Source organism: Hypanus sabinus, chromosome 10, assembly GCF_030144855.1.
Source record: "Hypanus sabinus isolate sHypSab1 chromosome 10, sHypSab1.hap1, whole genome shotgun sequence".
In the NCBI taxonomy this organism is placed as follows: Eukaryota; Metazoa; Chordata; class Chondrichthyes; order Myliobatiformes; family Dasyatidae; genus Hypanus; species Hypanus sabinus.
The window spans coordinates 103,794,797-103,813,557 of NC_082715.1; the positions used below are offsets into that span (position 1 = coordinate 103,794,797).

Here is an 18,761-nt window from a genome sequence, read left to right on the forward strand (position 1 = left end):
TGTGGAATAGACCCTACCAACCCTTTGAACCATATTACTCAGCAACTCCTTAACCTAGTAATGGGGCAATTTACAATGACCAATTAACCAGGTCATGTCTTTGGACTGTGGGAAGAAACGGGACCGCTTGAAGAAAACCTATGCAATCCACAGGGAGGATGGATGGACTCCTTACAGATGACATCGGAACTGACCTCTGAACTCCGATGCCAAAATGTGTAATAGTGTCTCTCTAACCATTACGTTACCATCACTTTAATCTTCTATCTCATTCACATCCTGATCCCTGTTACCCTGCCCTCTATCATATCGGATACTTGTTTGCAATTGTGAAAACCATAAAGTACCATGTCCTATCTTATTAACTTAAGCCTGTAACAACACTTCCATCTTTGGACTAGGCACATTAAAATATATGGACTCATGAACAATTTCAATAATTTCAAACAATGATTCTGTTATTCACATTTGCATTTCCTCTAGAAATTATTTTTGATGTCCGTGAACTACTTTCTTCATTAGATCCTTGATTTGTCCAGTTATCATCTACATTAATGTACACCACCAATCCTTTGGCCAGTCTCTGCCACCTCTCAGTCTATGACTGGCCTTACCTTTCATTCTCTATGCTTCTAAATTACCTCCAACTATTTCCCATTCTGATAATAGATCATTGACCTGCATCATCGCTTTATTCCTCCAAACATGTTTTCTAACAAATCAAGTATTTATCATTTTCATCTTTCATTTCAAATGTCCTGCATTAGCAATACTTTCCTCTGATATTGTTGAAAAGGAAGTTATAGTGAATTATTTGGGTAGGAATCCAAAGGCTACTCTTTCTCTAGTAGTTGCACTCTTGCCCAAAGCATATCCTTAAGAGAAATATGGAGTAACATTTCTTTTCATGTATTTTTCATCTCTGCAGTTGAGATCAAAACAAAATGATGTCACCATGTGATTGACATGACTAATAGTCCTGATTGCTAAGAACTTCCATTAAAACCACACCCACAATGAATTAATAATAATAATAATAATAACAACAATAATAATAGTAACAGAAAAGTACCTCTTTTTAGCATGACAAATTTAAAATCCTGCTGCCCAAAACAATACAAATCCTCAGCTCAGAATCTTCTTTGCAAAATCTCCAATCTGATATTGCTGGTCGGCAAATATACTATGAAGCTTCAGATGAATTTATGTAATTGCTGGCAAAGATAACTGCACTGCCATAGCAACCAATAAATTTGTAAACAAGTATGCTCCCAAAATCATATAAATATTGCATGAAGATTTTGGTTTATCATAAAATGTATCTGGATTCTAACAGATCAAAGCTGCTACTTAAATCAGCTGTTGATTCACTTCCACTGTATCAATGGGGTTCCATTCCCTGAAGTGCATCCTTGCATAACTATACTTCAAAATACTGTATTATTGGTCAAACTTGAAAGAAATTTATAATTCATGTAGTGCAAACGTGTCATTTCAAAACTACTCTTGATGATGCAAAGAGCAATTTTGACTCACAAAGTTCCATTCATGTTTTCACCTGTTTTATGCATTATTCTTGTCAGTCAAACATGTGTTATCAGAATAATGTGTAGCCTATACACATAGTTGTGTGTTAGAAACCATTTGTGGGACACATGCAATTACATTCACTTCAATGTCTTCCTTTAATAAAGCAGCAAAACCAAAATATCATAATTAAATAATGGAGATGCCACCTAAACATGCCAACAGCTTAAAAGTTAAAGATTAGATTTATTTGTAACATGCACATGAAAATATCAAAACAAACAGCAAAATGTGTTAATGACCAACATTGTCTGAGGATGTGCTGGGAGCAGCCTGCAAGTATCGCCATGCCTCCAGCATCCACATCACCCTAAGCTGCATGCCTTTGGAATGTAGGAGGAAACCCGCACGATCATGGGTAGAATGTAGAAACTCCTTACGGACAGTGACAAGAATTGAACCCGTACTGCTGGTTCTGTACAGTGTTACACTAACCGCTACAGAAATTTATCACAGGAAAACTCAAGCGGAGCCACAGTTGCTGTATAGCTTTGCAATAAAAAGAAACACATGGATGCAGAAGGTGGATAGGAGGCCCATGATAGGGTTAACTTAAGAGATGAAAGAGGTGAAAAATTTGTCATGGAGATTGAGGGAGAATGAGTAGCACCGATAGATCCATATTGTATGTGTAACGTCTGACCATTACACCACAGGTTCTTTGTAGGCAAACAAAAATTGACAGAGGAGAATTGAAAAGGTACAAATTTACCAGAACTTAATTACATATATATATTTATGTAGCTCCTAACAATAGATGATTTTAGTGACCCCTTGAACTACATTTTTTATTACACACATTTGTCAGTGCCCAGGCCATAAGTACTTCGAGGCAGTGTGAAGAGAAAGGATGTTGGTGGGTTGTAGATGGTCAGACCAAGTACACTGCAGAGCCACGTAGTGATATCTAGCATGTTTACAGCCAGAGTTCTGCCTGCCTCAAGAATATCACTCTCCTTCAAAATTGTTCAAATATTTTCAGTGCTCTTACTCCTATCTTATACACACTTTTGGTGTTTGACATACATGTTATGAGAAACATTTCTCACTACCCATATATCCATGCTCTCATTATTTTGTATAACTTATAGTGAAAGACCCCCTTGCTTTCTCTACTCCAAACAAAGAAAAGCAAACCCTGACAATCAAGCCTCTCCTTGTAACTGAAACATTCCATCTGAGGTAGCATCTTGGTAAATCTGCTCCGTGTGTTCCCAAGAGCATCAGACTATATCTTCTGTGTGTCATCTAGATATGCACATATCTCCAGCTATGGCCAAAGATTTATAAAGTTGTACCAGGATCTCCATGCTCTCCTATTCCATGCCTCAGACAGAGAAGGCCAATGTCCTTTATCAATGTGTGCTTCCAACTTTAGGAATCTATGGATTTGCTCCTCAATACTCTCTAGAGTCCAACATTTCCTCAACTATGTCTTACCCTACTTGACCTGCCAAAATGCAACACCTCACACTTCTCAGGATTCAGTTCCTGTGACCAACCTAATAGACGATCAATATGCATTCGGAACCTAAGAATATCCTTCCCATTATCAACACCACCAATTTGGGTGCCATCTGCAAATTTACTAATCAAACACTCATATCCCAGTTATTAATATACAGTGTACCCATAAGACAAATAGTAGGAGTCCCAGCACTGATCCCTGTGGTACATGTCTGATAACAGTTTTCTGCCTCATCCTCTGTCTCCGATTACCAAGTCGACTTTGGATCCAAGATAGTCTAATCACCTCATATCTCAAAGATAACTTCATTTTGCTGTACTGGCAGAACCCTTGCTCCCTCTCAAAGACTGCTTAAGGGTTTGCAAAAACTTTTAACCTTTAGACTTTATAAAATTGAAGAAGGTTAGCTATGATTTATATCTCATTGTGAGATCAATAAACTAAAGGTTAATTAACCCTTATCCACATCACAATACACAGCAAGTGACAGAAGAAGGCTGTTCATCAGAAGAATGTGATGAGTGTTCATTTCCCAACTATTACATATGTGTAGTACAAGCAAGACTGCTTATTTGCTCACTTGCCTTTTTTCTTTGGATATTGCTAAACAAAAACTGGCAGTTATGCTGCAGTGAGAAGACATCAAGACTAATTTTTCAATTCTGAGGAATTATGGATGAAACCTACTATACTATTTTGCCGATTGTTACAGCCACGATTTTGCAGCTCTGAATGATGCCCTCAGATAGTTCCAAGTTTACATACATGACATGAATGCCACCAATAGCAAATGCATTCTAATGATAATCCTGACTTCCACAAGGTAAACTTCCCTTGAAGTGGTGGCATGGACGTAGAGGGGTTTCATACATTGGAGGACAAAGGCAAATGGAAATAATTTGCTATCTTTATGGCAGCTTCTGCTCAGCATTTTTCCAGCAACAGCAATTCACAATTAGATAGCACTAACATTATAAAATAGCCCTTAAACCTTCACTGGAACATAATTAGACAAAACTACATGCTAAATCCAACAGAAATACAGGCTAGACAAGTAAATAAAGTTTGTCATTTTGACAAATTAAGAAATGTCTTAAAGAAGCAAAAAGGGTGGTGTTGAAGGAAAATTCCAATTTTAGAGCTCAGCCAATTAGAAAAGGTTGAATCTTCACTGTACTAGATTCAGAACGGTCCAAAGGGGATGACTTCACTTGCCAATTCAATAGAAATGTTCCTACAACCTATGGACCCACTTTCAAGGTCTCTTCATTTCATATTCTCAATATTTGTTGCTTATTATTTTATTTATTCTTTCTTTCTACTTTTATTGCACAGTTTGTCTTTTGCACATTGGTTGAATGTCCAAGTTGGTGTGGTCTTTCACGGGTCCTATTATGGTTATTACTCTATTATGGATTTACTGAGTATGCCTGCAAGAAAATGAATTTCAACGTTGTACATTGTGACATACCGTATATGTACTTCCATAATAAACTTACTTTGAACTTTAAGGGATGTCTGAATACTTAAGATAAACTGTACCTGGATCGCAGTTGCTTGTGTGGGTTTTGTGAGAGGAATGTTTTCGGAGTTCACTTTGACATTGCTTCTTTGCCTGGAGGAATAAAAGTATCATTAGTTGTTATTTTGTATCATTTACCATTCAATAATCAAATTACAAATTATCAAGAAACAATCAGAAAAACTTCATGTCTTTCCAATTCACTCCCACTATATTCAGAACACAATGTCACACAACCAGTTTATTACCCATACAAAAGACTATATTCATTGGCCACTTTATTAGGCACCTTCTTTAACCTAATAAAGTGGCCACAAGAGTATGTTTGTGGTCTTTTGCTGCTGTAGCTTATCCACTTCAAAGTTTGACGTGTTGTGCATTCAGAAATACTTTCCTGCACACCGCTGTTGTATCGCGTCGTTACTTGAATTACCATTGCCTTCCTGTCAGCTTGACCCAGTCTGCCCATTCTCTTTTGACCTCTGTCATTAACAAAGTATTTTTGCCCACGGAACTACCACTCACTGGATATTTTTGTTTTGTTTCTTGCACCATTCTCCGTAAACTCTGTGTGTGGAAACACCAGGAGATCAGCAGTTTCTGAGACTCTCAAACCATCCCGTCTGGTACCAACGATTTTTCTTCGGTCAAAGTCATTAAGTTCACACTTCTTTCCCATTCTGATGTTTGGTGTGACTACATCTGAATCTCTTCTCCTTGTAAAGTTTAATGGTGGTTGGCAGACCAACATAAGATGCATTACCACCATCTACCGAGGTGGAGTGTGGAGTAGAGACACGGTGGAGACCTTAATTCCTTCCCCCAAAAAATCTCAAATGATATCACAAAGTCAAATACTCACTACATACATTATGATGGCAGTGATCTTAATTAAACAATTCGATGTTTGCTTTGCACCCCATAGGATTGTCATTCAAATAATACATGTCACACCATTTCTTGACAAGTACATTCCTTACAAATGCCTGTATAATGCATACTAATTCTGAACAAGGAATTATTTAACCTAGTAAGCCCTGTACATAAACATCCAAGTATAACTTCTCCCCACCTGTTATATCCATCTTCCTGTTGAGTTGCTATCATCCTCTGAATTCTATATAGATGCTATCCTTTCCTTTCCCAATTTCAATCAAATAGACTTTTTAATTATGGCTTTTACCTCCTCTTTATGCAAAGAGACCAATTGAATTTACATCCTTAATTTTAAGTGATTGCTTGGCTTGAATGTCTGCCACCTCATTTCCCTCAAGCCCAACCTGGGTAGGGAACCATAAGAAATGCATACCCAGGTCTAGACCCTGCAATCTCAACACATGTTGCCCAATTTCTAGAAAAATGTCTGGCCTACAATTTCAAATACCTCCTTTAATAGGTGTCAAACAGAGAATGAATCAGAGCAGAGAAGTACTTAATACTTCTTCGACCCGTTCTGAGGCTAAAATGATATCAACCATTTCAGACATGAATACTGATACTTTGATATTCTTTTCTTAACAGTCAACTGAAACTTTAGAATATAAAGAGAAACAGCTGAATGACCTGTCACTGGACCTTTTGAACCATCCGTATAAATACACAAGAAACCATAGCATCTGCCATAATATTTTCCATATTATGGTAGAACTACCTGCACCATTGATATACAATCAGTCTTCATCTTTTCTTGAAGGCCTAAATCAACAGCAGGCTAAAGGAAAATCCATAGAGGAGTGTCAGAAGAGGATACACTGGGACCATATTCCATATTAAATAATCCAAGTTCGTGCCCATTCATTTCCCATCCACGCAAAAACTGAAGATCTTACGAATGAATTGCTCTCCGCACTCTACTAATGTTGCTAATATTGGTTTGCCTTCTTTATGTTCTCTTACATTAACCCAATAAGCTATTGCTAACTGTAACTGCTGTAGACATAAAGTTAATTCACCCACTTCTACCAGTAATGCCGAAATTGGGGATGATCTAATTGCACAAAGTAATTTCAATGCTTGAGCTTGAACCTTATCTAGGTGCTTTAAGACCGCTGCTGAGGTTGACCCATAAACAACCCATCCATACTCAAATACAGATCTGGTTATTGCAATATGCATTTGTATAAGTGACCTCCTACTTGCAGCCCCAGTCATACCCAGCTAAGCACCTGAGCACATTAAGGGCTTTTTTATACTTTTCTGGAATTTTATTCACATGCACTTTCCGTGTTAGTCTCCTGTCCATCCACATAACTAAAAACTTTACCACTGACTCTTGTTTAAGAGAGTTACCATATAGTTTGAGATCAATTGTGGGTGTAACGTTCCTTTTAGAAAAAAACAAATAACTTGAGTCTTTGCAGCAATCCCTGTGTCCATAAAACATCATAAACTTTTTTAACATCAAAGAAAAGTGCTAGCACTGATCCTTTATTAACTTGTGCCTTATGAATATCAGATTCTAAACTTAAATCCGAACCCATGGTCATTATTCTCTCTTTACATAATCCAAATAGGAATATAACTAATTTTCTACAAAATAAGAAAGACTTGCTATAACTATTCATTCCATTATCTTACATCCATGTGCTTAGTTAAATTGGTCAAAAACTGGATGGATCTGATTGACCCTTAACAGGTTTCAATATTGGATAAAAACTGCTGTCAGGAAGGAGAAAGTCGCCCTTCAACCCATATTATATTAAAAAATTCCAGAAACAGAAGTTTCAAATCCGATAACCATGTAAGCATATTATAACAAATATCATCTTTATCAGGTGATATCTGACCAGCACTATAATAGTCCTTTAAGTTCAGATACCGTAAACTTAATATCCAAGCAAGAACAGGAACATTCTCTTTACTCTGCAATCTGAGGATTGATGGTCAAAACTGTTTCTCCATAAAATCTCGCTACTTTTTTTAAATTGCCAAACTGATATATGTTTTTGCTAATAATTCTGTTCTTTAGAGTTAATAACAGTTACCTTTTTCCCAATGTATAAAACCGGTAATGCATCAAGTTTTCTAACCACCCCCACCACCCCAACTTCTGCTACCTGGCTCTCTTTTCCAACACTATTACAGTCCATTCTCTAATACACTTTCTTTTTCCTTCTCACTAACTTTCTTACTATAGTTTAAACTCTTTAATATTTTATGAAGACAAATAGGAGTGACACTGCCTAACTTTCTGAAAAGTTTTATTCCAAGTCTTCACAGCAAATTTACATTCATCTGTCCACCAGGGAACAGCTTTGCTTTTGTTGTTTCCTAACGATCTGGTAATTGCTTCCTTAGCTAATAGGTAGAGAACACAAGTTATTACTCAACTCAATATCCACCAAAACCAAATGGTCAGAAAACACACTTCCACATCAATCATCAAACACTTTCCAATTTGCCTTTTTTAAATTCCATCTGGAGATAACTGAACTTTGTGACTATGTCTGCATGCTTTTGTGCATTGAGTTGCTGCCTGGCACTTTGGCTATTGAGCAGGTGTACAGGTGTACCTAATAAAGTGACCACTGATTGTATTTTTCAGTTCAAAATGGACTAACATGACAAGTGTATGGGATTTTTACTGAGGGAGAAGAAGCTACTGCAAAGGCCTACTTCTCCATTTCACCTTTTCCTGATGTCTTGGGACATACTGCTAATGAACTGACATGGTTTGGAAGCACCTGTATCACCACCAATGTTTGTAAGGGGTGGTCTTAGGGGAACTGAGTTCAATGTGGCCTGGTTTGATTTTTCCCACAAGAAAAGGTCAGATGGATGAGATTTGACTCCCAGCTGAAAAATCAAACAATGAGCACAGCTGGTTGTCTTCATTAGCAGGAACCGTAGCTGATGCTTTGAGTGAGATCTGGAGTGTACACCAATATCTTTAACCTCTTGCTTAAGCGGACTGAGGTACGCACCCACTTCAAGCAGGCTTCATTTATACCGGGGACTAAGAAGAACGTGGTAATGTCTCTCATCCAATAGCAGTTTCATCCACTGTGATGAAGTTCTTTGAGTGGTTGGCTGTTTGAACATTCCTGTCTGAGAAACGACTTGGATCCTCGCCAATTTACCTACCAGCACAACGTCCAGAGCCGATGCCATCTCGTTCATTCTCCACTCAACCCTGGAACACCTGGACAGCAATGCTGCATGCATCAAGATGCACGTTATCAATGACAACTCAGCAATCAATACCATAATCCCCTCAAAACCTGTCAATAAGTTTCAAGACCTTGGCCTCAATACCTCCTTGTGTAATTGGATCCTGGATTTCCTCACTGGAGAACCTCAGTCAGTTCATATTGGCAAATTCACCTCCTCCAAAATGTCCATCAGCACAGGTGTACCACAGGCTAGCTCCAATTCCATATTTCTGTTTGCTGTCATAAGCCGAATTAAAGATGGTGATGAATCAGCACGTAGGAGGGAGATGCAAATCTGGCTGAGTGGTGTCATATCAACAGCCTCTCAATGTCTGCAAGAACAAAGAGCTGATTATTGACCTCAGGAAGTGGAACTCAGAGGTCCAAGAGCCAGTCCTCATTGGGGATCAGAGATGGAGAAGGTTAACAACTTTAAATTCCTCAGTGTCATCATTTCAAGGATCTGTCCTGGGCCCAGCATGCAAGTACAATTATGAAGAAAGCATGGATTCCTTCCTTCTGCCTCAGTTTCAGAAGTTCGAAGTAACTTCTACTTCTTTAGAAGTTTGCGATGATCGATATGTAAAATTTTGACAAACTTCTATAGATGTGTGGGGAAAAGTAAATATAAAAGTAAATGGTTGTGGATATGGCTCAGTCCATCATGAGTAAAGCCCGCCCCGCCACTGAGCACGTCTGCACTGAGTGCTGTCAGAGGAAAGCTGCATCCATCATCAAGGACATGCTCTCTTCTTGCTAATACCACCAGGAAGAAGGTATATCTGCCCCAGGACCCACACCACCAGTTTGAGGAACAATTATTACCCCTCAACCATCAGGCTCTTGAACAAATCCCATCACTGAACTGTTCCCACAACTAATGGATTCACTTTCAAGGACTCTTCATTTCATGTTCTCGATATTTGTTATATATTTAGTACTTCTTTTTCTTTTGCATTTGCACAGTTTGTAGTCTTTTGCACTCTGAGTGTTTGTCCATCCAGTCTTTCATTGATTCTATTAAGTTTCTTGAATTTACTGAGTATGCCCACAAGAAAATGAATCTTGGGGTTGTATATGGTGACGTATATATTTTGATAATAAATTTACTTTGAATTTTGCATTTTTTAAAATTATTTCTGCTCCATATAACAAGCAGCATTACATCTGCTCACTGAGTGAAAATGGGAGCATTAAAGAAATAAGCAACCCGGAGAGTTGTGTTAGAGAAGGTAGGACTGAGTGATTTTAGTTCTCATCTGAATATTTTAACCACGGTTAATCACTGCAGATCAGATGCTGATAAAGACCAAAGCCTCAACAACTACACCTCAATAAAGACTAAAGTGCTTTCATGACAGTGATATGATAAAGTTGTAAAAAGCCTTTAAGCATTTCAAAGATTAATTTATTATCGAAGTATACAACTCTGAAATTCTTCTTCTGCAGATAGTCATGAAGCCAAGAAAGAACAGCAGCACAATCATCAATCCCCCAAATCCTTCCTCCCAGATCGATCCACAAATCGTCCTACCCTGCACACAAAAAAAACGAGAAATATAGGGGAAAACACAATACAAAAAACCCATAAGACTGAAAAAAGTCCACATCCGAAATGCAGAAAACCTGGGCAATGTTCTTCCTCTCATCTCACCAGAGATAAAAAGGTAGGCAGCCAGCGTTTCAGTCTCTCTCGTCGCTTTAATAGGTGACCAATGGAAGCTTCAATGGGTGAAGTGGAGTCAGACATTGGCCCACAGCCTTCTTGCACGAGTTGCCTGCATGCTGCCCCTGCCTCCTGGAATCCTTTTGGAGAGCACTGGAACACCCAAACAATCTTCAAACTACAAATCACAACTCCAACAATTCCAGAATCACATTCAAGATGAAAAACAATTGTAAAAGACTTAAAAAAGTGAAACACATGGTTTCATGATCTATCCAGAAGATGTCAACCAAAGGAGTGTTGTGCACAGGCACCATCTTTAATTCAATCAAATTAATTTGATTCGAAGAATTCTTTCTTTGGATTAATTTGGACTGGAATCTTTTACAGTAAATCTCTCATCTATTGATTTAAGTTGAATGCATGAAAACAGTTAACTTTTGGAAATACTACAAAGACAAGATATAAACTTCCATGTTGTTTTACAATATGACTGTGTTTTAATTTAAAATATTCATTAAAGCTTCATTTATCTTAAGGACAATGATGCTTTGTGGAGAAGTTACTGACATTCAAATTTTAGCACAAAGGGATTTTATGTTATACTACCAATTACTACCATGGAATTTCTTACCTACCCCTAGACTTTGCAAATTTGAAATGATAGGAAGAGTAATTTTCAATTTTTTTCCCTATTCTCATCATGTTGGCAGCTTATTCATAATAACACCATTCATGGTTTACATAGTGACACAAAATCCCAAGCCTGTCCATACATATTCCATACGAGTTTCTTCCAACTGCATTTGCAGGGATTCCTCAGTTCACAAAAAGATTGACGTCCTAGAAATCATTTTCTTCTGTAAAGACTTGTAAACTGAATGTAATGCCCATTGGTTTGAATGTAACTCTTTTCGTTGTGTTCCAGAATGCAAGAATTGCCATCTAAAAAACCTAAGCATTTAAAAATATGCAAAAAAATTGAAAAAATAAGGTATCATTCTATTAACAATTCTAATTTAAGACAATGGAGTTGTATATAATGCACCCTTTCAGTGTATTCATCAAGCAACATAACAAAATCCTGAGGGGAGGAGTACGTGAGGATGTGAGGAGTATGCTTTGCTTAAAGGAGAATCAACAAAGGTCATAGTTTAAAACTCCAGTTTAAGAAAAAATTGATACGTGAATCTTTGGAAATCTTGGAGGTCCTCTGTTGTTTGGGTTGACCATGGATGTTGCTTTCTAGCTGTGCCATCAATCAATATGTAAACCAGGGCAATATGATACGGAGAGCAAGCTGTTGCCCTTGCACAAGCTCTCCCTCTCCACGCAGTTGATGATTCCAAATGAATGGCAAAGACAGATACAATTTGGCACCAGTAAGGTCGCAGGAGTTTCCAATTAGCATTGAAATCAACATAGGGTTGCTTTAGGGACTCTGGATGTTTTGTCAAGATTTACCCTCAAACCCTTCCCCATGAGTGGGGATAGCTGCACGGCAGCAGAGGTTTGAGATCAGCATCTTCCTTCTCCAAAATGAACTGCCAACTACAGCCGATGAGCCCCACCTTCACCACTATACCACCTTTTCCCCTCTCCTGTCAGTAGAACTGGTTCAACCAGGCTTAATAAATAAGCCTCACACTGAGGCCTGGAGATGGACTTGGTTGTCAGAGGCTATTTGAAACTCATACCACTGGAAGCATTTAATCATAGTGGGAGCTTAGACACACTACCTCCCCCAGCTCTGACAAATGTAAGGAAAAGGAAGCAGAGTCTACCTAAGGCCCTTTCTTGATAGGCAAGGGAGTGAACGGCAATTGTGGATAGGCAGGAGTGCAGAATTGAGATTGCAACCAGATCTGCCGTGATCTTATGGAAAGGTCAGCAGACTCGTGCTCACAGTTGGTGATACTGTATCTGCTTGTGCCAGTGAAGTGATGAGTGGTGGCTGAGGAGAGAGGTGGGTTGTCACCAGTGGTAGTTTCGTCATGCTGGTGGTTAACCTAAGCTTGATGAAGTCTGTGACACTGATGGTGTGGGTTCACCCATTGACTGCGCCTGGAGAGCTGATGAATGAAGCCTCAGGAAACTACTAAAGAAATCAGAGATACTGTATTCCGAAGCAATAAGCAATCTACCAGAGGAATTCAGCAGGTCAAGCAGCATTTGTGGAAGGAAATGAACTATCAATGAGGAGTCTTGATGTAGGATCTGGATCTTAAATGTCAACAGCTCCTTTCTTCCCACAGATGCCACTTGACCTGCCAAGTTGTTGTTTCCAGAAGCTATTGATGGAAATCTGGAATTTTTTTTTCATTTTATAGAGCTCCTCACAGCGGAAGTATTTTCTGTCATACAACCACATCTAATGCTGTATTCCATATTTAGAATGCCAACTCTGAAGAAAGCAATTGTTTTGTTGGTGTAGAGAAAAACAGATCTAAAAGAAATTTCACAGTAAAGGTTCCTTATCAGTGGCTTCTCGTTCTTCTTGTGACCTCTCTTGTTTGGGCTCTTACAGAGACACACTTGTGAGTGTTGTGCCATGGGATTTCAGTAACTCAACTTCATTGAACCCAGCCTTATTTGGCAACTTGACAATATCTCCTTGGAGATTTCTCATGTTCATAAATTCACAGATGTCAGGCACAAACCCTGGCCATTAATTTTGTTATGCATCATTCACTGAAGTAGAATCATTCAGCAGAGACACAAGACCTTCAGACACTTTGTCTGTGCCAGCCATCATGTACCTATTAATACTAATCCAGCACCTGGCCCCTTAAGGACTTGCCTGGTTAAAAAAAAAGTTGCGTGTCTTTGAAACTCTATTCCTTAAAGGACAATAGAAACGAAGTCTACCTACGGCATGGAGGTGAAAAGAAATTGTGGATAGTCAGGAGTGCAAAATTGAGATTGCAACTAGATCTGCCAGGGCCTTACAGAATGGCAGAGCAGAGACACAACCGGTGTTTTTGTATCTTCTTGTGTCTTTGAAAGTGGTGGCACGTTGAAGTCATGGTGGCCGAGGTGAGAGGCAGGGTTGTTACCCATGTCTGGGTCATCATGGTGGTGGTTCATCTGAGTTTCAGACAGTCTTTGACATTGATGATGAGGGTTTTCCCTTTGACTTGTGACTGGATGCTTGATGGCTGAGGCTTCAGGAAGCTACTAGAGACACAAGGGATGCATGCAGTAGCCTAACTACATAAAGACTTGTACAGTTGCAGCATAACTTCCCAGCTCTTATGTTCTATACTTCAACTACCTTCAGAGATTGTTGTTCACCAAGGTCTGTCTGTTCCTCAGCTCTACATAGCATCCTATGGCATAGATTATATCATCACAAAAGGCACGGGCATTGTCTGTGGTTATCTCAGTGTTGCCACAGACTACATCAGTGTCTTTTGGGATGCTGGAAAGCAGTGACAAACCAACCACGTCTCCTAAACGGTAGGTTTGTCACTGCTACACAACAGGCCTCATTAAGTGCTGAAGGTATAAGTCCTTAATGTAGTGATAACACCTTGGTTCATTGTTACAATGATGAAATATTAGGGGTCAAAACACTACTATATCAAGGTGCCATGTCAATGATGACTAAAGATATATTTTCAAGATTATTAAAGATCTTGACAGCAGATGCTTACTCACAACAGGTCACTCCACCGTACTATTTATATTGTGCGATGGAGAGGAGAAGAACAAAATGTCATAATCATAGAAAGGTAGTGTTGTCACTGGGGCTTTTTTGCCCACCAGCGGCAGGATGGGCTTGCAATGTTTTTTTTAGAGCCTTTGAACTCTCCGAGTGTTCGATCAGGACAGTTGGATGACCTGGAGAAGTTTTCTCATCCATCAAGATGAGTGTGCAGGAGGGTATGCTCTTCCAAAGGAATACAGTCTCATCGACACTTACAAATTTTATGGGAGAATAGTCACTTTCTTTGAGAATACACTCAGCTGCTGGGGATAATTTTCTACCATCACAGTATCTGCACCAGCTTCCTTTTCCAGCAGGATGAATATCATGTGGCCATATATGTTTTAAGAAGGCTATCAGCTGGACAACTGACCCAGATTATATCAGAAAGCTCATCACGAGGAAATCTGCAGATGCTGGAAATTCAAGCAATACACATAAAATGCTGGTGGAACACAGCAGGCCAGGCAGCATCTACAGGGAGAAGTGCTGTCGACGTTTTGGGCCGAGACCCTTCGTCAGGACTTCGATCCTCCTGACAAAGGGTCTTGGCCCAAAACGACGACAGCGCTTCTCAGAAAGTTCATCATCCCTCTCATGTTCTCTCATTATTTGCCATCACCACCTCAATTTTTTCTGGATCATCATCAAACTCAGGGAAATGCTGTACATGTTTTATAAGCCATCCACGACTGGCCTTGAATGTATCAGAAGGCCCATCATCCCTTTCATGATCTCCCTCAACTTGCTGTCACTATCTCGATTTTTCCCAGATTATTATCAAACTCAGGCAAATGCTGTTAATTCTGATCTAACTAAACTCTTAACTATATCCATTTCCTGCATTTCTGTCCTTTGTAAGATGTATTTATTGGGGTAACACTTTGATAATGAACTTTTATTTTTCATCTGCTTTATTAAGGACTATTCAGATCTTTGAGTAAACCCCCATCTGATTGACAAGTGTTAGCTATGTGCTGCTTAGTTTTCATGCCCATAGTTTGCTATGATTCCTTCGGGGAGAACAGCTGGGGAAGTTTGAAGTTGTCTTGCACAGAATCCCAATAACAAGTGGCGGTCTCTAAGCACAAAGCACTGTGGGAGAAGAAATGCAATATACTTCGTGCAGAACAAAATGCTTTCCACCAAAGTGAAGAGAGCTTCAGAAATTAAGGAAATTTATCCAAAAGATTCAATGACATTATCGTGAAAAATGTCTGTATTCTGAGGAGTACCTGCAGCTCTTCGCAGTGGGTAAGCGGCTGATTGTTCACAGTTTCCGGAGGAGTGTTTCCTCCTTTCCAAAGGCTGGCTAAAGGGAAATTTGCATGCACGAGGAAAGTTTTATTTGCTTTAGCTGCATTCACCGCAAAAAAAGTAATTTGCTTTAATTGGTGTAGAAAGACAGATGTAGAAAGACAGGACTTAACTCAGATAATTAATAGCCCTTCCACCTACTCTGGTTTTGACCTTATTATGTATTTTCTTTTGCTGACATAATCTTCCACATCCTGTTTGGCAGTTAACACAGGGTCATATTATTGGAATGAAAACACATTCACCCTTTTCTCAGAAACCCCGGAGACTTAGAAACTACCCGCCCACACAGAATCCTCAGCAGGTCTGAAGGGTTCAATTTAATAGTCACTGGAAACAGATGTGGAGATCAGGACACATAATTTACTCATGCCAGTTACTTCCGATGTCCACATCTTTGTGCTGCCTGCCTGTTTTAATGATGTCAGCATGCAGTTGCTGCTAACCACGCTGTACTTGGCTGCATGCCTCAGTAACAGGCCAAAATTGTGAGCAGCCAGCACCACTTAAAACCAGCCTCTTCAATGAAAGGCAAGCCCTGAGGCAACCACAAGTGCTGGCAGATACTGTAGAACCCAAACTGACTCGGGAGGCACCAAAGAGTGGTTGAAGCTGAGAGAGAAGCTGCAGCTGGTGGCTGGGTGAAGGACTGGAGAACTTGGTGAAGGTAGTGAAGTGGAAGTGGTCTGCATTCTCTCAAGGAACCCTCTGGCTAAACTGGTTAAGCCTGTGAAAACAGTGAGACAGACAGCTGTGCCAGCTAGTCCTGGGAGTCCAGGTCTGGTGTGCATGCTCAGTGTTAGCCTATGAGACTATAAGACATAGGAGCAGAATTAGACCATTCTGCCCAATGAATCTGTCCATTATTCCATCATAGCTGATTTATTATCTCTCTCAATCCCATTTTCCTGCCATCTCCCCTCAACTGTTGACACTGTCACTAATCAACAACCTATTAACCTCCACTTTAAATATACACAGCTGCCTCTGGCAAAGAATCCCATGGATTCACTTTCCTCTGACTAAAGAAGTTCCTCCTCATCTCTGTTCTGAAGTGATGTCATTGTACTCTGAGGCTGTGCCCTCTTGTCCTTGACTTCTCCATTAGAGAAAGTACCTTCTTCACGTCCACTCTGTCTAGCCTATTCAATATTTGATAGGTCTCAATGAGATCTTCAGGTGTCACCAGGTGTACCACCAACCTAGGCAGTGCTCAATGCCTCCCTCCCTGGTGCCAAATATGGAAAAGTGCAACATAGTCCTCTCCTAAATGTACACAGTTTTGTTCAGAAACTGCAGCCCATACTTTCTCGCATGGGAGGCATCAGTAACTCCATTATAGCACACCTGCAGGCTCAAGAGGAATGGAGGATCTGATATTTGAAGTCTCTGCTGCACAGGAAGGTCAGTGTTGTGCAGTAGAAGCTTAGACAATCGTTTTGCAAGTTCAATTGGCTGCCAAGAACAGTTACAATACTCTTATGACTGCTCTGGATATTGAATCTGAAAGGGGTTTTTGTAGGCTGCCAGAGTGGTCCAGAAATGCACCCAACAGATGACCAAGATTGTTGATATCTTTAACACCTCAGGCAGGCTAATGGTAGCAGGGAGCATGAATCTGTCGTCACCTCTCAAGATAACACACAGCATTCCTGCCACTCAATCAGTGCCTGTGACATTGTCTGTCAATCAGCCAACACAGCCATCTGCTGCTTACAAGCTTAGAGCAACTTTTACAGTCAATCCTCCTGAAGGTCAACAACTTTCCAAAGGCCAGTTAAAAAACACTTGTCAATAATCCTTGCAGATAAGCCGAGTGGTGTGATAAGCAGGGGTGACCATCTTCTAAATAAGGTGAGTCTGTGTTATTTAAATAAAACAGTGATATAGCTTGATCAATAGTTTTTGATCTTTGGGAACCCAAGTGACTACAGATGCTGGAATCGGGAGCTACAAACAATCTGAATGAACTCAGCTTCTATGGAGGAAAAGGAACGACAGAGTTTCAGGTCTAGATACTGGGTCAGTTCTGAGAGTGCAGAGGGAAGGTAACTAGACCAGAGCGTAGAGGACACATGGTGAGACAGGGTGATAGGTGGACCAAGAAGGACGAGAAGGATAATGGGCAGGTGGAGCCAAGTGGATGAGGAGGAAGGGTGAAATTGGGAGACAGAGCCAAGTGGCAGACAAAGAAAACAAAAGGTAGGTTGAGCCAGATGAGACGAGGGGAGGCTGAAGGTGGAGGTCGCTTAGAGGGTTGCAAAGTTTGTTTTCCAGTGACAGGTAACGGTTGTCCCTGTTATGAATTAATTACACAGGAGAGACTCACTACAAGGCATTAAAAGAGATCCAGACAGCAAGATCTAAGTACTAAGTTTTCTTTACAAATGAAAGTTTATTTTGCCAACTCTGTTGAGAATGTTTAAAGCAGTTAGTGTAGGGGCTTTTCCTCCCTCTGCTCAGCTTGAGTGAAGGAGTGATTCCTCCGAATTCAAGGAGCCCTGCCATCTTTGTCCTGTCTCAAACCACTGCCACTGCAGTGGATTCAGTGTCACAGGCAGGATTCTGTGTGAGATACATTATAATTGTCAAAGGCTTCACTTGGAGAAACCTCCAGTGTTCTCTCATTTTATGTGTGTGTACATGTAGAAATTTCAAAGTTGTAGCCAGTTGCTTTGGCTACCGTCCTGATTCAAGATAGTTTACTGTCACTCTTCTTCACTGTGTAAAGGAGAACAAGAAAATTGCTACTCTGGATCTGATGCAGTATAAAAAAGCATAAAAACACAATAAATATAAATATAAGAGCATTCCTATAAAACGCAATGTACAAGTAACTGTTGTCTACCGCCATTTATACATAAGATTAGCTTATATACACAGACTAATAGTATGTACGGTATAGAAAGTGGGATGTAATGCTGGTGGGATGGTAGAGTGGATTAAAGGATGGAGTTGCTGATCAGTCTGATGGCTTGAGGGAGGTAACTGGCCTCGAGACCAGTGGTCCTGGCCTAGATGCTGCGTAGCCTCTTCCCTGATGTGATTTTGAGAAATAGTCCATAAACAGTGTGGCTGGGATCCTTCATGATATACATGGCATTATTCCAGCACCTCTCTGTATATATCTCCGTGATGGTGAGTGGCCAGTCCTGTTGATACACGGGGTAGTTTTAACTACCTGTTGTAGAGCTCTCCTGTCTGCCAAGAGCAGTTTCCATTCCATGTAAACAATTAGGTTAGGCCTGGCTCAGAAACAGTGTTTTCTTTGGGAATGGCTTGAAGGACTAAGATCAGTTGAAGTTAATTTAGATTTATGTTTAATTTTGTGTGTATTTATA

At 39.9% G+C, this 18,761-nt stretch overlaps 1 protein-coding gene across 1 annotated transcript in view; it reads right to left on the reverse strand.

Annotated features, from left to right (window-relative positions):
- LOC132401342 (uncharacterized) overlaps positions 1–18,761 on the reverse strand; it is a 134,251-nt gene that overhangs the window by 12,061 nt on the left and 103,429 nt on the right. Inside the window, exons 4-6 of the mRNA XM_059983471.1 lie at positions 10,383–10,547; positions 10,154–10,263; positions 4,555–4,670 (exon numbers count right to left, since the gene is read on the reverse strand). Coding sequence (XP_059839454.1) covers positions 4,555–4,670; positions 10,154–10,263; positions 10,383–10,547 — 391 coding nt within the window. The remainder of the gene's footprint in view (positions 1–4,554; positions 4,671–10,153; positions 10,264–10,382; positions 10,548–18,761) is intronic.